The sequence below is a fragment of the Vicia villosa genome, linkage group LG5 (assembly GCF_029867415.1).
Source record: "Vicia villosa cultivar HV-30 ecotype Madison, WI linkage group LG5, Vvil1.0, whole genome shotgun sequence".
Lineage (NCBI taxonomy): Eukaryota > Viridiplantae > Streptophyta > Magnoliopsida > Fabales > Fabaceae > Vicia > Vicia villosa.
Genome location: NC_081184.1, coordinates 19,002,698 through 19,021,331, shown reverse-complemented (window position 1 = coordinate 19,021,331; position 18,634 = coordinate 19,002,698). Strand labels below are relative to the sequence as shown.

Here is an 18,634-nt window from a genome sequence, read left to right as displayed (position 1 = left end):
ATATAGTAAAATAAAACAAATAAAAAAATAAATACAGATGAAAATTTAGGGTAAAAATTGTATAAAATACTTGTAGATCTTATATTGTAAAAATTGTTTTAATATCAAATGTTAAAACTAATATAAACATTGTTTGATATTATGTAGCAAATATAGTGGGAGTCTATATATATATATATATATATATATATATATATATATATATATATATATATATATATATATATATATATATATATATATATATATATATATATATATATATATATATATATATATATATATATATATATATATATATATATATATATATATATATATATATATATATATATATAGGGGACGACTCAAGTGAGAACACTTGGTTATTATGAGAAATGAGAACAATGAATCACGACCATTAAATTTTGATTTTGTTGATTTTAATGGACTGGATTGGTTTCTCTCTCTATGATCCTTAGTATTTATTTCAAATCAACATAGAAAGAGAAACCAATCCAGTCCATTAAAATCAACAAAATCAAAATTTAATGGTCGTGATTCATTGTTCTCATTTCTCATAATAACCAAGTGTTCTCACTTGAGTCGTCCCCTATATATATATATATATATATATATATATATATATATATATATATATATATATATATATATATATATATATATATATATATATATATATATATATCAAGTCTATTTTTCACAAAATTTTGTCTAATGTCCGTAAGAATCTCATTAAATAATGTTAAGGAAGTAGTTGTGAGGCCTATAATCAAAAAATTATTGCAAGAAAAATATAAACATTGTTTTATAAGGTTTATTAAAATAAGTAAGAAGTTATTAGTTTAATATTTCTTTCTTGCATTTTTCAGGATTCGAACTCGCGACCTCAAGTAAATACTTTATGTGATTATAAATTTTTAAAAAATGAAGATAAATTTTAAAAGATGCCACATAGGATTAAGAGTGATGTGGTAAAAATAGTTTGATGTGTCAAAAATGATTTTATATGGTAAATATAGTGGTAGTCTGTTTATATATATATATATATATATATATATATATATATATATATATATATATATATATATATATATATATATATATATATATATATATATATATATATATATATATATATATATATATATATATATATATATATATATATATATATATATATATATATATATATATATATATATAATAGACTTGTACCCTACTTTTTTTTAAGACTATTCTAGAGACTATTTCATGTAAAAGTGTGTCTAAGTTTTATTAGTTCAAGTTTCATCTTAAAACTATAGGAATAGAGAAAGTTAGCATGAAATTTCCAAGAGTAATCACATATAAACTCATAGACAACATACATGAATTCCATTCTTCAAATAGAAACTAATATTTCTTAAATTATACTTAACTTATTATAGTCCTTCCAAAATTTATTTCATGGAAAATGCTGTCTATTTGCTAATAATTCTGATTTCACTCTTAAATGATCTTTCTTAGGCAAAGTGATTGTTGTAAATGTGCCTTAAAACTTTTGTTGATGAAGAGAAAGAAAACATATTTTGGAGATTGCATTTACCTCGAAAATTGGACGAAAAGTAAAAAATAGAAATCGAGAAAAAAGTCGGCCAGTGAATAGTGTCGTCCGTACATGTGAATAATTTTGTCTGTATGGTGAATAGTAATATTCGTACGGTGAATAGTGATTTCGGGTTTTCGGGTTTTTTCGACAGTTTCTCATTTTACATGTTTCGGGCTCTTTCGATTTAGTCCATGAATCCATGTATAATTGGATTGGGATTTTGGGCTTTGTTTGTTGGGTATTTGCTATTATAAATATGTATCTCTTATATGCCTGCAGGTGTGAAAATCTTAGAGCTTACATCAACAAGGGAGAGTAAGGGTTTAAGGTATAGCATAAGGTTTTGGCTATTCTCAAGAGAAACCTTAGAAAGGCAAGAGTTTTGGGAAACCCTTGGAGTTATCTAAGGGAATTGGGAATTGGAAAACACTTGTTTAGACCTTGGGTTTGGGTTATTCATATTGGGTAAACAAACCTTCGTCTTTTTCTTGCCTTATTCTATTATATTATCTGTGTACGAATTATTAGTGTTGTAGACCTTTTATTTTAGTTGCTACTATGCTTTGCCTCACAAATTGATATTGAATTTTGTCGTGATTCACAATAGTGATAAACAAAACACTGACAAGGTATCCTAAATACGAACTGTAAAATTTAACTTCCAAGTCATACTCAATCATTCAAAATAATATAAGGTCACATCTAACATCAATTGTAATCATTCTAAACCACCTATTCAAAACAACATATTCATTAATATTCTTATAACCTAGGGTTTGTACTGTTAATTCTCTGTATTTTGATTGGCATTATGTTTGATAAAACTAACTTATGAGAACATGTTGAACAAGATATTCAATTCACTTCAACTGAAGAAGATGTCAAGAAAGATGTCCTATGCATGTTTCATTCGACATCGCGTCTGCTATGGTACAACTGGATTTGTTGAAGTTAATTGGTGTACTAGTACAAAATATTTTGGAATATTATGCAATCCTATATTTATTTAAGGTATAAGAGATTGTCTTTGTTTTCAAGATATTTGATTAGTTACTAAATATGGAGAATATTTAGAAATCTAATAATTGAAGCCCTATCTTCATGGGGAAGATTGTGAAAGATTTCCTGGAGTGCCATGCAACAATTTGAAGCCCAAATCTTGTCTAGAAGATTGACATAAATAGCACGCATCACTATCTCTCTCCAAACAATACAAGATAAGCTTTAGTGAGGTTTTCGATAGCCTGTTATCATCAAGGGTATCCGTTTGATCCTGGAATTACAGTGCAGCTGGCTGGTGTTGGCCCATGATGTGTTTAACAATTTAACTATATGCTAATGTATGTGTGTGGTTGTTTTTCGTTGGTTACTTACAAACTTTGCTTTGTCCTATTATGGCTAAAAAGGGGGAGTAACATTGTGTGTGCTTTTACACTAACCACTAACCACTGACTGAGGGGGTGAGAATTTTGTCTCTCTGGTGTGTTGTTGATCAGTTGCTGCTATTGATGGGGAGATCCTTTACAGGTGGAAGAAGCGCTGGATTAGCATGTGTGCAGAGATGTAGGACACAATGTTTTGACATAATGTAACACCCTTCTAAACCCCGCAGAAATTTATAAAATAATTCAGAGTAAAACATGAAAATAAGGGTGCCACAATTCCAATTAAAACAAATTTATCATAACTTCATTGTCATGCTTTCACTAAGGAACAATTCATCATAATACATAAACATCTCATGTTAACACAGCGGAAATTCATCATACGGATAAGCATAACATCATCTATGCAATATCTCACAAAATTACTCCAATAACAACAAAATAGAGTATCATCATCAACTCTAAACTAGCGTTCCCACAGTGTTACAATATCAGAGCATGACACCGACACTATACTAAACGAACTAACTCATGAGCTAATCCTCACCGAGTCAAAGCCGCTATCCTCAATATGAAAATATCAACAGTAAGGGTGAGTCTCATTCACAATTAACAAATATTATCGAATCATAAACAATAACACATCATAGTCACATTATTCATCCAATTTCATTATATTCAGATTGTCAGGAAGTACTCATCAACACACAACAACAAATAGCATACATTACTAAGAGACAACACCATAATTCACCCAAACAAATCATAACCATTACACAATCATCACATATTATAACATTGGACAATTCATCTCGTTAGCTTTATAACAAAGTTCATCTTGTTAGCTTTCCGACGCTTCAAACGGAACTCAAATCGGATGTCCAGAACTCCAGTTATGAATTTTCAAAGTCCCACAGCTATTCAGCAATTTTCCTGCGTTTTTCTTATGAAAATCTCTCTCCAAAACTCATTCTCTTCAACTCTATCACTTTCCAAACAGCCCCTTATCGTATCTCTTCACTTCCAAACATTCTTATGACTTGAGCAACACATCCTATTGCCGAAGTGCGATTTCTGGAACATTACGACAACAATCCTCTTTGCAAACTTGCAGCTGAATCTCTTCCGAGACGTAAAGCTACTCAACTGACATCTTCACAGTACACCAGTAGAGCTGACACATCGCAACTTTCCAATTTCCTTCTCTTACAATAACTGTCAATTACATCTAATCATCTTCCTTCAAGATGTTCCAACTCAATTCCCAGTGAAGTCTTAATTCCAAGTCACCTTCAACTCGGGAAACAACAAACTCCGACAACGCTCGCACTGTTGCCAACAACAGCATTACGGGATTTACCCCAAAATCCCCAAAACCCAAACCAAGTTATGTCATGAACCTCAACACCACCATATCAGCCACATACATGTTATAACATAAATATAATGCACAAAGAGGATCATTTAATCACCATAACAATCATATAATCATACAATTCATCAAATCATACAATTCCCTTCAAAATCATCCCAAAACCCCAATCTAGCATATAACCAATTGACACAAACAATGCCTCTAAATCAGTCCTATTATCTATAATACGATAAAAGATGTTAACCGGAAGAGTCCCCCCTTACCTTAGCCAAGGATCTTGATTAGCCCTCTTCCTCTTCTGTTCCTCTTTCACGTATCAGCACTTCTACTCTTCTGCTTCTCTTCCACATCTAATTTCCTTTTTTCTTCAATTCCTTATTTTTATGAAAATAGATTTAATTTAGAAAAAGGCCTACTAATATAGCACCCCCTCTTTACGAACACCACATCAAGCCCAATAACCTCTTTTTCCATAATTCTTCAATTAAATCCAATCAAATGCCAAATAATTATAAACAATAATTTAATTTCTGATTAAATTAAAATTATAAAATATGGGGTGTTACACATAACATGTGTGCAGAGATTTCTGACATAATGTTTTGACATCATACATATTCCATTGTATAACTAACATGTGTTGCATGTTTGTTTTATTATATTGCATCTCTGATTATGGAATTGTGTTGTTTATTATATACAGGGATGATAATTGTTTGTGTGTTTGATTTATTTTCAGACAATGATTTGGTAAGTTGTTTTAGCCAAAATAAGCCAAAGGGGGGAGATTGTCAATTCTCTGTATTTTGATTGGGATCATGTTTAGTAAAACTAACTTATGGGAACATGTTGAACAAGATGGTCCATTCACTTCAAGTGAAGAAGATGTCAAGAAAGATGTCCTATGCAAGTTTCATTCGACATCGTATTTGTTATGGTACAACTGGATCTGTTGAATTTAGTTGTAACACCCCAAATCTACCCCGCAATTATAAGCGAAAATCATAGTGCAATTAAAAATATTCATCAAGGATGGTATGTCACAATTCGACTTAAACCAACAAACATACTCATATTGCAATCAACACGTATACATAGCATTCGGAAAACAAGACTTTATCCAACATCTTCCAATTTCAACTTATAAACATCTTTATATTCAACTTAACACAAATGTCATCATAGAATACAACAATCAAGTAATAACGACTAATCCCCCCGAGTGCTACGCATCAGAGCAAAGGACACCGACTCGACTTGCCATAAAGCAACATCAAGACTTCACATAAATAACCTCGGACCTCCACGACTAATCTTGAGTACCTGCCCATTTCCCATGGTAGGGGAAATATCAGCAAAGGGGGTGACATATCTTACAATATAAAGGAATGCATGATAATCAATATAGGAGATATAGATCATACATAATTTCACCACTTCACATCACATAACATCTCACAACATATTTTCATAGCAAAATAACTTATCAATATAATACAACTTTCAAAAACGGCGATAATGTCATTAATCAATTGAGACAACATATTCAAATTCACAATTATAATATCGTCATATCACAACAAACAAATCATCATCTCAGCAATGCAAATCACCTAATCAACTCAAGAAATGGCATCAATGTCAACAATCAACCATGACAATTTATGCAATTCACAAGTAAGATTCCAACACATCACGACAAACATTTCATCATCAAGTCAACACATCACCACGAACATAATCAAATAAGACTCAAATGCAATTCACATGTGACTCGACTTATGCTAATGCATGTGGTACCATTGGAGTAAAACTCCCACCGTCTCAAAAGTTGCCATTGGGCACACCGTCGCTATTTGCCATCAAGGCCACCGTCACTTTTGCCATTAAGGCCACCGTCTCTTTATGCAATGGATGTGACTCAATAAATGTAACATCCACACAAACACAACACACATAATTAATACGTCACAACATCGTCTAAATCACCATCGAACATTATCAATATAATGTCGAACTTCCACAACAACCAAATCATCATCATTCATAAGAATGCATCACTTCTCAATCACGTCACTATGTTGTATCATCATACAACAATAATTCACCTCAAAATACATCACAATACAACTTATCAACATTGACCATGGGGTCTACGACAACAACAACAATTTCCACATACTAGCGACAACGACAACAAATTCATCATGTTAACAACAACCACAAATTCATCATATTATAACAAACATCAACGATTCATCATATTGCCAAAAACATCAACACATTCATCATATTCCTTAATTCAAGTAATCATCATAATACGTTATATTCAATTTCATATATATTGTTAAGTCATCGCATGGCATCATCGTCGACTCATACATATCAAATACGCACAATTAATCGCATATAGCATACAACATCTTTATTAATCATGCATATCATCACATACATCATTATCTCCTTCATCATAAGGAAGGTACTTATCATCATCTCAATAATATTGTATCATCATAAGAAAACATACGTCACGTTATACTACAACACAATTATGTTAATTCATCGCAAAGAGCATACTTCATTTGTTAACACAACATAGTTCATCACTTAATCCTAATAAACATAATAGGAAATTATATCATATCGATCATTTTATTTCATCATGGTATAGTTCATTGCGTTAGCTTTCCAATGCTTCGAACGGCGCCTAAAACGGAGTTACGGATCAAAAGTTACATCATTTCAAAGTTTAGAAAAAGTTCTGCAAAACAGGGTTCGCGGCGCCAACAAAGTTCGCGGCGCGAACTGAGTGAATCAAATATTCCTAAGTTTATGCCAAGAAGTTCGCGGCGCCAACAAGGGTTCGCGGCGCGAACTGAGCGAATCCAATTTTTCCTGAGTTTCTGCCAGGAAATTCGCGGCGCCAACAAAGTTTGCGGCGCGAACTGGCGATTTTCAGAAAACCCCAAACACAGAAAATAGCATACGAAACCCATCCCAAAACCCCTAAACTCAACCCAATCAAGTTGGAAAACACCAAGCATCACGAATAACAATAGAATACATGTTATAAACACAATTATAACACCTATTATGGGTCTTCTAACATCATAACATCACCAAACATCAATTAAAACACATATCAAATCATAAATTCATACACTTGTTCATAAACCCTAACTTTTCTAAATTCTTGAAATTGAAGAATAGAAAGCATACACAACATCATCAATTCCACATTCATCAACATTGCAACACAATCATGGATTTCAATTATGAAACCTAATCTCTACCATACCCATCATCATGCCAACCCTTAGAGAGTAAGAACCCCACCCTTACCTTAGCAAAAGCTTCACTTTCTTCGATGGAGCTCTTCCTCTTCATGCCATAGCTTTCTCTTCTTTCTTCCCTTCTTTATCTTCTTTCTCTTCTTTCTCTTCTTTCACCAAATGAGAGTTATGTCTCTAAAACCCTAACTCTCTTACTATCCTTATTTTCTTAATTGGGCTTATCCCACAATCCAACCTCATATTCTATATAGGCCCAATTCATAATATCTATTTAATTACTCAATTAAGCCAAATAACACACATAAATAATTAACCATACAACATAACCGAATATTATTTCCAATAATATTCCACATTTACCATCGATCCATAACTTTAACAATACTAACTCGCAATTGTACTTCTCTGACTAATCCGACTAATTAATCTGACCATAACTTAACTGCTCAAATCAACATATTAATCCATTACGTTTGTAGAATAATACCGATAAACCTCGACTTCAACTAATTCCAATGAATAAATCCTCGATCAATTTAATTAAATAATTAATTAAATTCGGGGCGTTACATTAGTTGGTGTACACATGTGAATATTTTGGAATATTATGCAATTCTACGTGGCGCTTGATTTAAGGGATAAGAGATTGTATTTGTTTTCAAGATATTTGATTAGTTACTAAATATTGAGAATATTTAGGAATCTAATAATTGGAGCCATATCTTCATGGAGAAGATTGTGGAAGATTTTCTGGAGTGCCCTACAACGATTTGAAGCTTAAATACAGTCCAGAAGATTGTTTTACATAGCAAGCATCAAACCTATTATTTTGTGTGAACTTACATTGTAATTTGTGTTAGGGTTTGTGCAACCTTGTCTATTGTGGGCCACTCTAATATCACATTGATAGAAGAGTTTGGTGTTTCCATTGAGTTGTAAATTCTGTGTTCATTCATAAGTTTTCAAGCATTGGATGACTGTGTTTTAGAAGCGTGTCTTCTAATATTTGTAATTATATTGAGGGGGATTTGAGGAGGTCCTCATACCTAGGTGAGTCTTAGGTAGAAGTTAGAATTGGTAGTGATTAAGTGAGAAGTGAATAAACCGGAAGTTGTTTACGTGTGAACCAGAGGTTATTTACATAATACTTTGAATTGATACTATCATAATGGACTTATCCCTGGCTTGGTAGCCCCGAGAGTAGGTATTGTTGATATCGAACTAGGTGAACAACTACTTGTGTTCTTAAAAGTTTCTACACTGCACTTTTATACCTTGTCATTGTGTGTTTAGAAAATGGTGTCTCAACGTCCTTTAGGACATCTTTAATCAGAATGCCAGAATTTCATGTTCCATTCATAATCATCATTAATCAAGCATAAATTCACCACATTCTTCAATTCTCCTAATTTCTCAAACATGTTTCATTAAACAATTATCAATTCATCATTTATTCATTACAACCTAAATCCATAAACATGAAAGTTAAAAATTTAATAGCCATAAATTCATCTATCATTGAGGCTTGATCCATTTCTAAATCCCTTCTTTCTTATTAAATTTCCACCTCTTGTCTTGCCAATTACCTTTGTCTACATCCATTTTATCTTTAGTTGATCATCCATACTATTAGACAAGTGACTCAAAGTACAAGAGGAGCAAGGGGAGAGGTTGAATTATGGTATTTAAAATTAATGATTAATTTTAAGGTTTTATGACTTAAAAATCATTTTTTGTTAGTATGCACAAATTTTGAGAGAAAAGAAGCGAAGTGCAATAAAAGAGTAAAGTAAATAACATAATTTAAAGAGATATGGTTATAGAGATGGAACCAAGATTTATACAGGTTTGGCCAAATATTGGCCTAGTCCTATCCCCAAAATTTTGTCTTGAGATTTAATATAATATTGAGCTTTTCTAGGTTATCCCCACAAACCCTTCATACAAGTGATTTGAGATATTTGACACTGGCTTATCCCCCCATAACCAAGAGAGAGCTTTTCCACTGATGAACTCATGAACCAATTAGAGATTTCACTGAATAATTTTAATAACCAAAAAGAACTTTGCAGGCTGAGTTCTATAACCAAAAAGCGATTTTCCAATGGTTGATCTCAAGAACCAAACTCAATTCTACACGTGTATCACACTCTTGAAAATAAAACACTGGCTGGACACCAGTACAATACTTTCCTCACAAGTAGTTTTCACCTACAAGGAACTAAGGAAACTTTGATAAAAGAAAATATTTAAAGACAAAGAAGAGAGTGATAAAACGTAAAGAATAAGGAAATATTCATATTCTTGTGTGATTTAAAAACAAGAGAAACCTCATTCATATAGGAGAAAATGTGGCTTAAAAAGGAAACAATCCATATGCCGAATGAATGCTCTAATCGATAATGAAACGTGAATAATCTATTCTTAATGCCACAAATGGAAAGTTTTGATATATATATATATATATATATATATATATATATATATATATATATATATATATATATATGATTTCAAGTATTAAAAGACTGTCCCAATCAATTATATACTCAACCAGACAAGTCCTAATCAATTAGTTCATTTGTCTAATCGATTGTTTAGTTGAAAGTTTCCATCTAACCACTTAGTTATTCTCATAATCAGTTGGCAAATATTTGAAAACATTTTTATGTGATTTTGTTAAGAAAATAGAGGCCTTAAAAATATTTTAAGTTTATGTGTGGGAGTTTCCTTATTATCTTAGGAGTTACTCTCATACTCTCACAAGACTCTGGTGACCCAGACACGCATAACAAGGGGATCTTTCACACTTACTCACTTTCATAACTTTAAATCGTTCAAGTTCCTTTGCCAAATATACCGATCATATAAGCACTTCACTAGAACATTTAATCTTATTCTTGATGAGGCTTAAGATATTTTCAAGTTAATAACCATCAAATATTTGGAAGGATATAATTTCCGACTTTAATAATCATCAATGTTATTGTCAGCAAAACACCAATAGGGTTATCAATATCAAGATTATGAACTTTTTAAATGCAAGCACATCAATCCATGTTCTCCCATTTTTTATAATGAAAACACATCTCTTAAAGAGGTGGTAAAAGAGAAATACAAATATAAAGTTTTAAGTGGTTAAACTCCCTTTCACATGAGTTGAGAGTATACTCTACTCCCTCTATGAGTATACTTCTCCCCATTTGGCTAAATCAAAAGGCAGGAAAACACCCATAGCACATAAATCACATATAATCATTTAAATAAAGGGATGGAGAAGAATGAGAAGAGACAATTAAGCATGCTAATTCATGAATGATTGACTTAAGATTCCTAGTTCAATTCTTATGAAAAAGAAGATTTACTTAGGAAATTATTTTGTAAAAATTTCCTAGAGTTGATTCAATAAGATAAAAAATTTCTTACGCATTAACCACCCACAACAATTTATTCTACCTCAAATATTGATAATGCGGTTCTTGCTTGTTTATTGATATGCCAGGAGACAAACGGGTTCCCAAGCAAGTGACACGTACCGCTGGTACTTTTCATATCCAATTTGCACCCAACAAAATCAAAATTGGTGTATTATACTAAGTCATAATCTGCTCCCTTGGGGTACCATAAACCTATTTGTTGTGCTCTAATGCAATATCTCAGGTTGCATTTGACCGTGTGATTCTTTTGGGGATGCTTTAAAACAAGCACAAAGACACACAACAAATATGACATTAGGACATGATGCATTGAGATAAATGAGGGAGCCTATCATACCTCAGTATTTTCTTTTCTCAATTGGTTTTCCATTCTCGTCCTTGTCTAGGTTGCATGAGGTTGCCATTGGAGTTATTGTTATTTTGGATTTCTCCATGTCAAAGCTCTTTAATGATCTTTTCAATATTTGGCTTTAATGAAGGTTCATTCCTTAGATTCATGACTTTGAATCACTAGGAAGTATTGAATCTCCTCCATCATTGGCATTTTCGAATTCGTTCTGCATCATTTTAGAAAAATCTCTTAACAAGGATTCGTTAGTAGCACTGAAGATGATATCATCAACATAAATTTGAACCACTAAAATATCATGTTCGATTTTCTTGATAAAAATAGTTTTATCAACTTGTTTTTAAGTAAGAACTCGCTTAAAAGATCACACTGAGCTCTAGGATCTTATTTCAATCTGTAAAAACCTTTCATAAGGTTGAAAACATGATCAGAAAAGGTTGAGTTCATTAAACCTAGAGGTTGATCAACAAATACCTACTCTTGGATGTATCCATTTAAGAAAGCACTCTTTACATTCACTTGAAAGAGTTTGAAATTCATGATGCAGAAAAAACTAATAATGTCCTTATGGTATCTAATATAGCTACAAGAGAATATATTTCATATAAATCTATTTTTTTTTTTGTTGATTGGTACCCTTCACAATAAGAATAACTCTATTTATTAATACTAGGGGAAAAACGAGTCTGGCCCTTCGGTCATTCCTGTTTTTCCTACACTTTTTTTGTGGGAAATACCAAAGTTTTATGCCTGCACACTGCACTCTCTAATATGTACGCCTGCCCCGCCCTTTTTTTGTAGGCCTTTACGGGTGTGAGTTTTAACATGCAAATTTTCAATTTTTAGGCTTAAAATTTGCAATGCCCGCAGGCTTAAACGGAACAGGCATGCCTATTTATCACCTCTAAATAATGCATTGTTATCTTCATCAAGTTATTGGGAACGAGTTCTTAAACATTGCTTTATTCAAATAGATTTAACTCCTCTTGCATGGAAATTGACCATTGTTCATCAACGATAGCCTCGTCATTTCCTTTTGGCTCAATTTCTGAAACAAAGTCCACAAAGTTAGGTACCTTGTTAAGTGATTCTCGAATAGTGACTCCCTTAGAGATATCTCCAATAACATTTTGAATAGGATGGTCCTTGGTCTTCCTCCATAATTTCGAAGATCTTGCTTATCTGAATGAATGTATTCATTTGGATCTTGAATAAGTTCTTAATCTAAGACTTGATTTTGACTTTGTTATAGTTGTTGATCATTTTCTTCCATTTATGTATTTTCCATAATTCATGCATAATCAATTTCTTATACTTCTAATGGTTTAGGGTTAGTTTCATAAAAATTAACACGAAGCAATTCTTCTATAGTTAGGGTTCTTTGGTTTAACAGTTTAAAAGTTTTGCTTGAAGTTGAATATCCTATGAATATGCTTTCATCAGCTTTTGCATCAAACTTGCTAAGGTTATCCTTCTATTGTCAAGGATAAAGCATTTGCCCCCAAAAACATTTAAATAAGAAATATTTGGCCTTCTTCCTTTATATAGATCATAGGGTGCTTGCTTTAGAATTGGTTTTATCAAGACACGATTCATAACATAGCAAGCAATGCTTACTGCATCACCTCAAAAGTATTTTGGAACATTGGTCTTATTGAGCATCGCCCATGCAAGCTCTTCTAGAGATCTATTTTTCCTACTTACTACCCCTATTTTTTTGGGGAGTTTGTGGAGTGGAAAAGTGTGTCACATACCATTCTCATTAAAAAGTTTTTTTTCGAATTCCTCATTTTTTTAAATTCTCCATCATGATCACTTGTGATGGATGCAATGTTTACTTCTTTTTCGTACTAGATAACCTTGGCTAGTTTTCTAATGGCAGCAAACACATTTTTTTAGATTAGAATAATGTCTAGGTGTAGCGAGAGTAGTCATCCACAACTACAAGGGTGTATATGTTTCCACCAATAATTATAGTTCTAGTTGGGCCAAAAGGTCCATGTGAAACAGTTATATGGACCGATACATGAAAATAATATTTTTTGCTTTAAAAGAGGCCCATAATTGCTTACCCTTTTGGAACACATTATTTAATTTGTTCTTTTCATAATGCAAGTATAGAAAATCTTCTACAAAATCCATGCAAAACAACTTATTTAAGTGGTCCATGTGAATGTGAACTAATCTCATATCCCATAGCCAATATTCGTCCTCTTAACTCAAGAGATATACATCACTTGAAGAAATTTTATTTAAATTCATCATGTATATCTTTCCAATTCTTAAGCTCGTAAATAAATTATCATTTGATTTAGATTTTAGGGATAAATATGTTTTTTCCCTATAAATAAACCAACATTTAATTTTAGTCCCTAAAAAATTTTCCTTCAATAAATGATCCCTTCAAAGTTTGTATGCATGCAGTTTTAGTCCTTGCTATTTTCTAAAATTTTGAAAACTGTTTAATTACCCTTTAATTTTTAAAATTATGTATACATGTTTAGAATATTATAACATATCTATTTACCAAACTTTAGAATTTTTTAAAATGAGAAGAATTAAATATGAATTTTTCAAATTTCAAAAAATTATGATAAAAGTAATAAAAATCTCGACCTAGAAATCAAATTTTGAGTTCCTTTTTTTTCAAGGAACTTTTTAAAACGTTCTAAACATGTCTGTAAAATAATCATTCTAAAATACACATTGGTTTAACAGTAGGGACTAAAACTACGTGCATAATAATTTTGTAAGGACCAAAACATGTCATTTGCTTTTATAGGGACCAAAAACAAAATTTGGTATTTTATAGGGACCAAAAACATATTTAACCCTAGATTTTATTACCATGCATCTAGAAGAATCAAAAGTTACACTATTAATTTTGTCACTTAATTGACTTATGCTAAGTAAATTATGTTTTAACCCTTAAACCAATTAAAATTCCCTAATCGTTGGAGTGGGGGACATACCCACGGTACCAAAACCTGAAGTTTTCCCCTTATTATTATCACCACAAGTCATATACTTTGAAGAGCCACCATGAAGGTGCCATTTAGCGTTTGAAACTATAAAGCATTCTTGCAATAAAAACTCAGGTCTTAACTTTAGGTACCCATATCATCTTGGATCCTTTATTTTTAGTTTTATAAATATTATTATCATTAGATTTTATATTAGATACACAAGCATTTGAAGAGGCGAATGTATTTTTTATTTTGCACTCACAATGGTTTTTATAAAATTCTGAAGAAGGATATCCTTCTTTGCTTTTAAGAATATTTTTTTAGATGAGACATAATATAGCAATGTGACCTTCTTTATTACATTAATTTCATTTTAAGGTTTTGTAATGAGAGGTGGATTTTTCATTCCAAATATTACTAAAGTTTTTACTATTGTTGTTGGATTCATAGCCATGATTGGCTCTATTGTACGAAACTCTTTGTTTCCCCAATAAAAGATTAAAGTTATATCTTCCGTTAGTAAACTTGCCAACTGTTTTTTGAAGATCACCGATTTCATGTTTCAAAATTTTACATTCATCGCACTTGACAGGTTCATCCACTTCTTAATAAGAGGAAAAGTTTTTACCTATATCCTTTTTATATCAGTAATATTTTCTATTTCATTTACTAGGTTTTTATTTTTATATTCAAGCGAAGAAATATTATCCTTAGAGATGGAGACAATTTGTTATAGTCGTTTCTTTTATTAGTTTCTTTCAAATGCGAAAACGATCTTGATAAGATAAGTAACAAGTCACCTCATCATCTTAATGAATGAGAGAAATGTTGACTTCTTATTTGAGTTACCTTTTTCCCAACAGGACATTTTAATTTGATGTGTCATTTCTTATTGTTGTTTCTCATGCTTTAAGAATTTTCTGAAGTTTCGCACCATGAGTGTCAGGTCTCCATCGAAATCAGAATCTTAAGCTTTAAGATCTAAACTTTTGCTTTTCTTTTCTTCTTCCTCATTTATGGCAAGCCTTTCTAGATCCATTTCATGTTCCTGTAATTTTCCAGAGAGAGAGAAAGTGTGTGTATGTGTGTTAGTGTCAGTGCGTGTGTCCATGGTTGCTAAATCGCTAGATTCACAAATCATAGGGATTTTTGGTTTCCACCTACGCTTTAGGCATCTCATAATTTTCACAACCAATTATTCATTTGAAAATGTTTTCTATAGATTTCTCATATGACTCACGATATGGGTAAACCGAGTTTGCATTTGATGTATGTTCTCTTCATGTTTCACTGTGAAAAGTTTATACTCGTGAGTTAATGTGCCCAACCCTGTTGTCTTTACATCAATAGATTCCTAGGGGTAATTTGGAGGAAGTCCCAAATTTCTTTTGCAGTCTTGCAGTGAGAAACTCAAAAAAGTTCATCAAGAACTCCAGTGCTAGTGATGACAAAGTTTTCCTTCAAGTTGCGTTGTAAATTTTCTTTCCTATCTTTACTCTATTCCTTTCTAGGTATGTTTACTACAACGCTATTAATTTTGTGTGTAGGAACAAATGGACCTTCTTCAGAGTCTTCCAAATAGCACGATCCATCCCTTCTATGAAAAACTTCATTTACTTTTTCTAAAAATTATATCATTGTCATTAAAGCATGAGGACTTATTTAGTTAATATCTTGAAGCCATTTTACTTATTGGACGATTACTCTTTAACATAAGTTAGACTCTGATACCAATGATATCTTGAAGCCATTTTCCTTTAGGAACGATTACTCTGTAACAAAAGTTAGGCTCTGATGCCGTTGTTGGACAAGTGACTCCAAACACGAGGGAGGGGGTTGAATCGTAGGGTTTAAGGTTTTATTACTTAAAAAAAATTGTGTTAGTATGTGCAAATTAGAGAGAAAATCAGTAGAAAGAAATAAACAATAAAGTAAATGACATAATTTAAAGAGATAAGGTTAGAGAGATAACACTGATATTTATACAGGTTCGGCTGGATATTCGCCTATTCTTTTCTCAAAGAATTCTTCTTGTGATTTCACTATAATCTTAAGCTTTTATCAATTATGCCCATGAACCCTTGATACAAAATGAATAAAGATACTTTACATTATATTATCCCTCAAACCAAAAGAGATATATTCCACATGATGAACTCACGAACCAATTAGAGATTTCTCCGGCTAATCTTAAAAACCAAACAAAACTTTTGCATACTAAGTTTTTTAACCAAGCACGAATTTTCCAATGGTTTACCATAAGAACCAACCCAAATTATTCAAGATTATTTCACTTTTGAAAATACAAATAGTGGCACGACACCAATACAACACTTTCTTCACAAGTAGTTTTCACTCACAAGGCCCTAAGGAAACTTTGGTGAAAGAAAATCTTTAATGGGGGGAAGAAAGTGATTAAGTGTAAAGAATTAGGAAAACTTCCAATTTTGTCCTGATTTCAAATCAGGAGAGTTCTCTTTTATATAGAAGAAAATATGGCTAAAAAAGAAAACAATCCATGGGCCGGATGAATTATATAATCAGTTACGCAAGCTAAATAATCAATTACTAAGGCCGCAAAGGGAAGGTTTTGATATAAGTTTGTTACCAATAATTAAAATGCCATTCCAACTGATTATAGACTCATCCATGCAAATCTTAATCAATTAGGTCATTTGTATAATCGATTATTCAATTGATAAATTGCTTCCACCTAATCAGACATTCTTATAATCAGTTGGATTGGCTCTAAAAGTATTTTTAGGAGATTTTGTCAAGTTTAGACAGGCCTTAAAAGTATATAAGTGTGTGTGTGTGTGTGTGTGTGTGTGTGTGTGAGTTATTCTCCTACTTTCACAAGACTAAGGTCACTCAGACAAACTCGACCATACAAGCTTTCAAACTTCCTCTCATTCATAATGCTAAAGCTTTCAAGTTCCTTTTCCAAATATACCATTCATATAAGCACTTCATTGGAATCTTGAATCTTATACTTGAAGAGTTTTAGATATCTTCAAGTTAATCACCATAACCAAAGAATTGGAAGGATATCACCACCGACTTCAACAACGATCAGTGTTGTTGAAATTTTGTTCTTTTGACAGAAAGATGTCAAACACAATGTCTGGCATAATGTGTATGGCATGTTAATGATATAGGAAACATAATAATAAAAAAACACGAATTTGTAATCCATTTTGGTGCAAAATTACCAATGCCTGGAGGCGTTAACCCAATCAAAGGAAATTCACTCTTAAAAGTCAGAAGTACAAATCGGTCTTAGTTGAACCCTCCCGATTCAATACCTTTTTTCCTAATACTACCTGTGAATTTTTATTCAGGTCTACCTATAGAAAGAAATCCACTCCTAATAGTTAGAAGCACAATTTCTCTTATCTGACCTTACTTTGTCCAGTGCCGCTTTCCTAATACTACCCGTGAAGATTCAATCAGGGCTCCCCTAAATCTGAGACACCTCTCACTTTCACTCAAACACTCTCACAATTTTTGTACAATTACAAAGTATCAGAATGATGAAACAAATTAAAACTTAAAACAATATTTATTCCTTTATTTAGGAATGACTCAAACGAATAGAGTTTCACAAAAAAAAAAAAAAACCAGAACGAAAAGACTCAACTAAGACTCTCCTATAGAGTAGATTTTTTGTCTGAAGTTCTAAGTCATCACTAAGTAGATTGTGTCCTTATTTAGCAGCATAAAGTTCCATTCCAAAGCCTTGTAGGATCTTCATCTTGAATATGGGTGATCTTCTAAAAAGCACAAGATATCAATCTTGAATAATGTTGATTTCCAATATTGATTGATCACTTCCAAAATTAATCTGAATTTATAAATCAATCTTGTTGCATTTGATTCTTATCATATCTCCCAAAAAATCACATAATCAATCAAACTTTTATTATGAAGAATGAGATCTTTGATTGATACAAATCTTGAATAAATAAGCACTCTAAATACTATCTTGCTAAAAATAGATATTTTCCATACTAATTTGGATAATATAATTCGCAACTAAAATAAACTTCTGGTAGAATTAGTCTTGAAAGAATCTTGAGTAAAATCTGAAGAGAATCAGAAACCAAAATATGTGAAGCACGTGCGCCTTGATGTCGCATAACATTTTGAGGACATCTTTCTTAAAAAGTTGTCAAGAAACATTAGCCATTCAAATCTTTCTTTCAACACAACTTCAACAAAATCTTATACTAAACAAA

General features: G+C 31.9%; 1 protein-coding gene across 1 annotated transcript in view; it reads right to left on the bottom strand.

Annotated features, from left to right (window-relative positions):
* LOC131604323 (protein DETOXIFICATION 53-like) overlaps positions 1–17,352 on the bottom strand; it is a 33,949-nt gene extending 16,597 nt beyond the window's left edge. Inside the window, exon 1 of the mRNA XM_058876769.1 lies at positions 17,278–17,352. Within this exon, the coding sequence (XP_058732752.1) occupies positions 17,278–17,352 (75 nt within the window). The remainder of the gene's footprint in view (positions 1–17,277) is intronic.
* Positions 17,353–18,634: the final 1,282 nt, after the last annotated feature.